At 34.0% G+C, this 8211-nt stretch overlaps 1 protein-coding gene across 1 annotated transcript; it reads left to right on the plus strand.

Moving 5' to 3' along the window:
* LOC144851386 (aldehyde dehydrogenase family 16 member A1-like) lies at positions 1-6124 on the plus strand. The gene is made up of 13 exons (XM_078708815.1): positions 1-136; positions 569-798; positions 978-1156; positions 1508-1770; positions 2079-2231; positions 2460-2657; positions 2785-2883; positions 3022-3264; positions 3539-3693; positions 4242-4409; positions 4654-4858; positions 5082-5267; positions 5768-6124. The coding sequence occupies exons 1-13, from the start codon at positions 20-22 to the stop codon at positions 6065-6067; spliced, it is 2496 nt and encodes an 831-aa protein (XP_078564941.1). The 5' UTR covers positions 1-19; the 3' UTR covers positions 6068-6124.
* Positions 6125-8211: the final 2087 nt, after the last annotated feature.

The raw sequence follows: 8211 nt of genomic DNA on the forward strand, positions 1-8211 counted from the left end.
CGGATGTCAGTATTTTAACATGGCAGCAACTAGGCCTAACAATACATCGTCTTTATCGACGGAGACAAATTCGGTTGCTGGAATTTTTGATACTATGAGTTATGGTCCAGCTCCGGAAACTGAAAATGCTGCCCAGGTAATGCACAATGCGGTGTATTTGTACATATTATTTTGATCAAGTCCTAGCCCTAGATAGATGCTAGGCTAGGCCTACAGGCTACTGTTACTAAACTACCCGTCTGAGCTACGTACGACCCGCACAACGTGGTGACACGTCGGATGATCGATACCATATAATCATGGACCTAATTTATAGGTCCATGATATAATTATATTAATGCCAATAATGACCATTTCGGTCGTTGTTGGTTGAGAGCCTAGCTAGTAGTCCAAATTGGGTTTATAGAACAGTCTTGTATTGTAATGAACAGCATCACAATTAAAATATTAAAGATTTTAATCATTGTTCTGCTGTATGAAAAATATAAAATTATATTTCTGAGAAAAGAAAGCTTTACACAGTAATATATAAATAAATAAAAAATGTCCTACTTACATACTTTTTAAGGCATGGATTGAAAAACACAAAAGAAGTTTTGGTCACTTTATTGACAATAAATGGGTGAAGCCAGTTGGCCGTAAAACATATACATCAAAATCACCGGTGACAGGAGAAGTGCTAAGTGAAACAATCCAAGGAGAGGAAGAAGATATTGAACTTGCAGTTTCTGCTGCTCGCAAAGCTTTTCAATCCTGGAGCAAATTGTCATGTGATGTACGGGCACGCTATCTCTACAGGTTTGTACTTTTTCTATTATACATCTTTTGGAAAAAAAATGGGAAAGTCATCGGCCACAGCAGTGATCTTCAACCTATTTTTGTTATTTAGTATGACATTGTCAACAACAATAATGACTTTCATAAACCGATCATAACATGAATAGGCTAATTAATCATGATAATTATGTGTGTTACAGTATTGCAAGACATGTACAAAAACACAGCAGGTTACTGAGTGTAGTTGAAGCCCTTGATAATGGCAAGTCAATTAGAGAGACAAGAGACTGTGATATACCACTAGTTGTACGCCATTTCTATCATCATGCAGGATGGGCTGAATTAATGGATTCTGAGATGAGCAACTGGAAACCTGTTGGTCAGTGAAGCCTATCTTATCCATTTATAACAAATAATGAACGTTTATGAGTGGATTGGTGCAAATAATTTCATGAGGTGAACGATGGAATTTTATATTTCATCAAATTCAATTATTTGTATCCATGAATATAAAAACATCTAGCTCATGTGCACTTTAAAGAACCTAGTACATCTTTTGAGACGAGTAGGGGTTACTAGTGTACTAGGTACCGGTGTACTAGTACATCACAGCCACTGATCCTAACTGAGCCCTCTGGGAGACCAGTCTTTGACTGAGGAGGTCGCCCAGTATAAATAAAATATTTCAATTCAATTCAAATGTAATATTAAGTTTATTTGTTATTTGTAGGTGTTGTTGGTGCTATTGTTCCATGGAACTTTCCGTTAATGTTGTTGACATGGAAAGTATGCCCAGCCCTTGCAATGGGTAATACAGTTGTTCTTAAGCCAGCTACATACACTCGTCTTAGTGCCTTACTCTTTGCTGAAATATGTGCTGAGGCTGGCTTACCTCCTGGTGTCTTCAATGTTGTTACTGGTAATGGAGCATTTGGCAGTAAGCTTGCCATTCATAAACAAGTGGATAAAGTAGCTTTTACTGGCTCTACACAGGTATTGGAATTGTTCTATTATAGTAATGTGATAATTCAGTAATAGAACGACTGATGTGTTTTAGTATGGAATTTTATAGGCACTGTAGTTCTTTTATAAAGCTTTGTCTGCACTATCAAACTTTATGTGTCAACAAAATGTAATGTTCCCATATGTGGTAGTGCTATGCTTAAATCATGTCCATATATGGGCATATCACTTTTTTGACACATAAAGTTTGATAGTGTAGACAGGGCTTAAGATGAAGGTTTTGCAACAAAGCCAACAATATATTGCTATAGACCTGATAAGATTACATTACGTTATAGGTTGGACAGATCTTAAGAAAGTTGACAGCTGGCTCTGGTAAGAAATTGTCTTTAGAGCTTGGCGGTAAGTCACCAGTGGTAGTGTTTGAATCAGCTGATCTTGATAGCACTGTTGAAGGGATAGTTGATGCTATATGGTTCAACCAAGGTCAAGTAAGGAGGATATTGTCAGTTTAAAATAAGCAATTTTTAAAACTTTGATTGATTGATTGTTTGATCATTCCTATTTTTAACATTGAAGTTGATTTTTTTTTATAGTAATTTAATTGTTTTTATCTGTTTGAAAGTGCTCCAGCACTAATTATTAATAACAATGAAACTTTGTAACCTAGACCTACTATGAAAAGTACTCAAATCTGTAACGTGTATTTTACATTTCAGGTTTGTAGTGCTGGGTCTCGTCTAATTGTGCAAGAGACTGTATTAGAGGAACTTGTTGATAAATTGAAAGAAAGAATGAAACACCTTAGGCTAGGTCACTCTTTGGATAAAGCCATTGACATGGGTCCTATTGTGGACCCATCCCAAAAGAAATCTATCAGTGATTATGTTGAAAGAGCTAGAAAAGAAGGTGCTGAGGTAAGAGTATAATAAAGTAAAGTGAATGAATTCATTATAGTTTCATTTTTTACCTTTCAATGATTGTTATTGTTAATATCTGGTTGTATATAACCATTGATTATGCATTATATTGTGTGAATTGTAGGTGTATCAGGTTCCAGGGTGTCTGCCTAAAGAAGGTTGTTATTATCCTCCTACACTAATAACAAAGGTGCAAACTTCATCAGTTGTTGTCATGGAAGAGGTAATAATAAACCTTGTACAAAGTTTTTGACATTTATAACTTATAATGTTCTTTTTTACTTTAAATAAAGCATCAATTTTAATTTATAAATAATTTTTTCCAAATTTATTATTAATAATAAACTTTGAATCCAAATAGATATTTGGTCCTGTGCTTGTGGTTCTGGCTTTCAGGACTGCAAAAGAGGCCATTGCATTGGGAAACAATACAAATTATGGACTGGCTGCAAGTGTATGGACAGAAAATGTGTCATTGGCTATGGAGGTGGCACTTAGCCTTAAAGCAGGAGCGGTTTGGATTAATGCTCACAATATGTTTGATGCTGCAGCTGGATTTGGAGGCTACAAACACAGTGGATATGGTAGAGATGGAGGAAAAGAGGTATTTCTTATTCAATAAATGATTTATTAGAATGAACTATATAATGTCATCTACTTGGTATACAGAATACCAGCGATCACTTAGTTTATGATTGTATTGATAATATATATATGGTATACCATGTAATTTGTAAAAAAGTTGACAATATCAGTTAATGTCACCAAATAAAAACCTGTAAAATTGTCATGTATTAAGTCTGGTGTTATCAACCAAGTCTGATAATGAAAGCAGTAAGTTTGACAATGTTAATAGCATATATTATTTGTATTCTTAGGGTTTATATGAATATGTTAGTCCAGCTTGGCAAGATCGACCTTGTCCACAACCTGTTGAAGATGATTTAAAGACATTTGGAGTCGCCGTACCATCCACCCCAAGCAACTCAGCATCAACAGATTTTATCAAAGTTGATGGAGTTAGCGTACCAAGGTAATCTCAACATAATTTTTGATAATTACATGGAGTTTTAACAGCTTTTTTAGACAATTTGATTGAATATTAAATCACACATACACATTGTACTTGACCGTATTGATCACACATACAAATTTTACTTGACAGTATTGATCACACATACAAATTGTACTTGACAGTATTGATCACACATACAGATTGTACTTGACAGTATTGATCACACATACACATTGTACTTGACAGTATTGATCACACATACACATTGTACTTGACAGTATTGATCACACATACACATTGTACTTGACAGTATTGATCACACATACACATTGTACTTGACAGTATTGATCACACATACACATTGTACTTGAAAGTATTGATCACACATACACATTGTACTTGACAGTATTGATCACACATACAAATTGTACTTGACAGTATTGATCACACATACACATTGTACTTGACAGTATTGATCACACATACAAATTTTACTTGACAGTATTGATCACACATACACATTGTACTTGACAGTATTGATCACACATACACATTGTACTTGACAGTATTGATCACACATACAAATTGTACTATGGAGGAGCTCAGAAAAGACCTGATGGGAACTACTCAAGATCAGTAAGGAATGTTTCTGGTGAAGTAGTCACACTTGTTGCAGATGGAAACAGAAAAGATATTAGGAATGCAGTAGAAGCGGCTCACAAAGCTGCACCAGGGTATGGACATTTATTTATTCTGTTTAAGAATTCAGAATTTCACATTAACAATTTACACAAATGTCTTAGTTCTTAATGTGTAAACAATCTAACTACTTCAATAATGAGACCAGAAAACTCAATTAAAAGCACACATTTTAGAAAGGTTTAATAGAAATGTTTGGATTTCCTTAAACCCTATTAAAGCATGTAAAATACATATAAAATCGTTGTACATTGTTATTACAATATTTGTTTATAACAGGTGGGGAAAACGAGCAGCTCACAACCGTGCTCAAATTGTTTACTACATGGCTGAAAATCTAGAACTAAGACGAGATGAGGTTGCAAAGAGAATGTCTCTTGCAAGAGGTAGAACTCTAGAAGAAACTCTGAAGGAAGTTGACTTGGCCATTAGGAGGCTGTTTTACTGGGGAGCATATGCAGACAAATTTGGTGGTACAGTTCAGGTAGGTAATCTGCCATTCGCTTAGAAAAAACAAGATTTTAAGCTACGATATGGAGCATATCAAAGATAAGATAATAAGATTTATAAAGCGCACATATCCACAAAGTGCTCAAGGTGCTTATACTCAAGGCGAGTATACTTTATCCTGAAGGTACAATTGTTCTGTGATTAATTGTATCAGGTTATTGACGCATACTGATTTTAGTAATACAATTATTTTACAGGAAACCTTACTTTATGGTGCCACAGTAAAGATTCATGAACCTGTTGGCGTTATAGGTATTGCATGTCCTTCCCAGCATCCTCTGCTCTCTTTTGTCTCCTTGTTTGCACCAGCTGTTGTCAGGGGAAACACAGTTGTTGTCATACCTAGTGATGAGTACCCAGTTGCTGCCTTGGATTTCTATCAGGTAATTATTGTTTGAAATATTTCTCATAATTACAAGTGTGTTTTCCTGGTGGAACTTGTGTTAAAGCTTATATGTTGGGCTTATTTTGTCTCTCCAGACACAACGGCAAAACCTGTGTTAAAGCTTATATGTTGGGCTTATTTTGTCTCTCCAGACACAACGGCAAAACTATTTACTGCATTATGTTGGGCTTATTTTGTCTCTCCAGACACAACGGCAAAACTATTTACTGCATTATGTTGATCGTAGTTATGAATATTGCTTTGTGTAAAAAAACATAATTCTTAATGATTAGTAGGCTTTTTTTTTCATTTTTGGCACTAAATTTAGAACCATACATTGAGAATGCCAGAAGTAAAAAATAAAAACTTTAACAATCTGTATCTCCTCATTTGTAATTTTCCTTACATATTTCAATCCATTGCACAGTTTTAGGTAAGAACCATGCATTGTTGTATACCTTTTAAAAAAAATAAAAACTATTTTATTTTTCTACTAAGGTATTTGAAACGTCAGATCTACCAGCTGGTGTAGTCAATATCATAACAGGAGACCACTCTCATCTTACTAAGTACCTAGCTGAGCATCAAGACATTCAAGCTATGTGGTATTTTGGTACAGCCTTTGGCTCAAAGTATGTAGAACATATCTCTGCTGAAAACTTAAAACGTACATGGGTTGATTATGGTATAGTTCGTGATTGGACAAGTAAAGAACAAGGACAGGGTGAAGAATTCTTATATCAGTCGACACAGGTGAAAAATGTATGGATTCCAATGGGTGAAACATTTGCTAATTAGACTACAGTAATAAGTTTTTGGATTTTTTTAAAATAAATTTTTCTTTTTTAAAACTATTTGTGGAAAAATAGGAATTTTGATTTAAAATGATGAAAATATATATAGTGAGTAGATTATTTTGTTGAATTTATCCTATTATCACCCTGGTTTGATGCTGTATATAGTAATCTTGATTTGAATGTTCTTCCACAAGGCTCTACCTAAAGATAATAATGAATTGCAACAGGAACCACAGTTTGAAATAACTAAGGAAAGAGAAATTAGAATAAACATAAAAGTCACAATGTTCTTTTATGGAAATACAAATATAATAATAGTACAGTACTGTTTTAAAGACAGACTGCAAGTTTACTTGTTGCTAACACCAAAGATGGTGGGAAAAGTAAACCAAAAATGAATTATGAGAAGCTTTAGCAGAGCACTACAATATTATTAATGATAAGAACATAGCGCTTTAGCAGAGCACTACGATATTATTAATGATAAGAACATAGCGCTTTAGCAGAGCACTACAATATTATTAATGATAAGAACATAGCGCTTTAGCAGAGCACTACAATATTATTAATGATAAGAACATAGCGCTTTAGCAGAGCACTACAATATTATTAATGATAAGAACATAGCGCTTTAGCAGAGCACTACAATATTATTAATGACAAGAACATAGCGCTTTAGCAGAGCACTACGATATTATTAATGATAAGAACATAGCGCTTTAGCAGAGCACTACAATATTATTAATGATAAGAACATAGCGCTTTAGCAGAGCACTACAATATTATTAATGACAAGAACATAGCGCTTTAGCAGAGCACTACGATATTATTAATGATAAGAACATAGCGCTTTAGCAGAGCACTACAATATTATTAATGATAAGAACATACCGCTTAAGCAGAGCACTACGATATTATTAATGATAAGAACATAGCGCTTTAGCAGAGCACTACAATATTATTAATGATAAGAACATAGCGCTTTAGCAGAGCACTACAATATTATTAATGATAAGAACATAGCGCTTTAGCAGAGCACTACGATATTATTAATGATAAGAACATAGCGCTTTAGCAGAGCACTACAATATTATTAATGATAAGAACATAGCGCTTTAGCAGAGCACTACAATATTATTAATGATAAGAACATAGCGCTTTAGCAGAGCACTACAATATTATTAATGATAAGAACATAGCGCTTTAGCAGAGCACTACGATATTATTAATGATAAGAACATAGCGCTTTAGCAGAGCACTACAATATTATTAATGATAAGAACATAGCGCTTTAGCAGAGCACTACAATATTATTAATGATAAGAACATAGCGCTTTAGCAGAGCACTACAATATTATTAATGATAAGAACATAGCGCTTTAGCAGAGCACTACAATATTATTAATGATAAGAACATAGCGCTTTAGCAGAGCACTACGATATTATTAATGATAAGAACATAGCGCTTTAGCAGAGCACTACAATATTATTAATGATAAGAACATAGCGCTTTAGCAGAGCACTACAATATTATTAATGATAAGAACATAGCGCTTTAGCAGAGCACTACAATATTATTAATGATAAGAACATAGCGCTTTAGCAGAGCACTACGATATTATTAATGATAAGAACATACCGCTTAAGCAGAGCACTACAATATTATTAATGATAAGAACATAGCGCTTTAGCAGAGCACTACAATATTATTAATGATAAGAACATAGCGCTTTAGCAGAGCACTACAATATTATTAATGATAAGAACATAGCGCTTTAGCAGAGCACTACAATATTATTAATGATAAGAACATAGCGCTTTAGCAGAGCACTACAATATTATTAATGATAAGAACATAGCGCTTTAGCAGAGCACTACGATATTATTAATGATAAGAACATACCGCTTAAGCAGAGCACTACAATATTATTAATGATAAGAACATAGCGCTTTAGCAGAGCACTACGATATTATTAATGATAAGAACATAGCGCTTTAGCAGAGCACTACAATATTATTAATGATAAGAACATACCGCTTAAGCAGAGCACTACAATATTATTAATGATAAGAACATAGCGCTTTAGCAGAGCACTACAATATTATTAATGATAAGAACATAGCGCTTTAGCAGAGCACTACGAT

Source organism: Antedon bifida, chromosome 1 (assembly GCF_963402885.1).
Source record: "Antedon bifida chromosome 1, ecAntBifi1.1, whole genome shotgun sequence".
Classification (NCBI taxonomy): Eukaryota; Metazoa; Echinodermata; class Crinoidea; order Comatulida; family Antedonidae; genus Antedon; species Antedon bifida.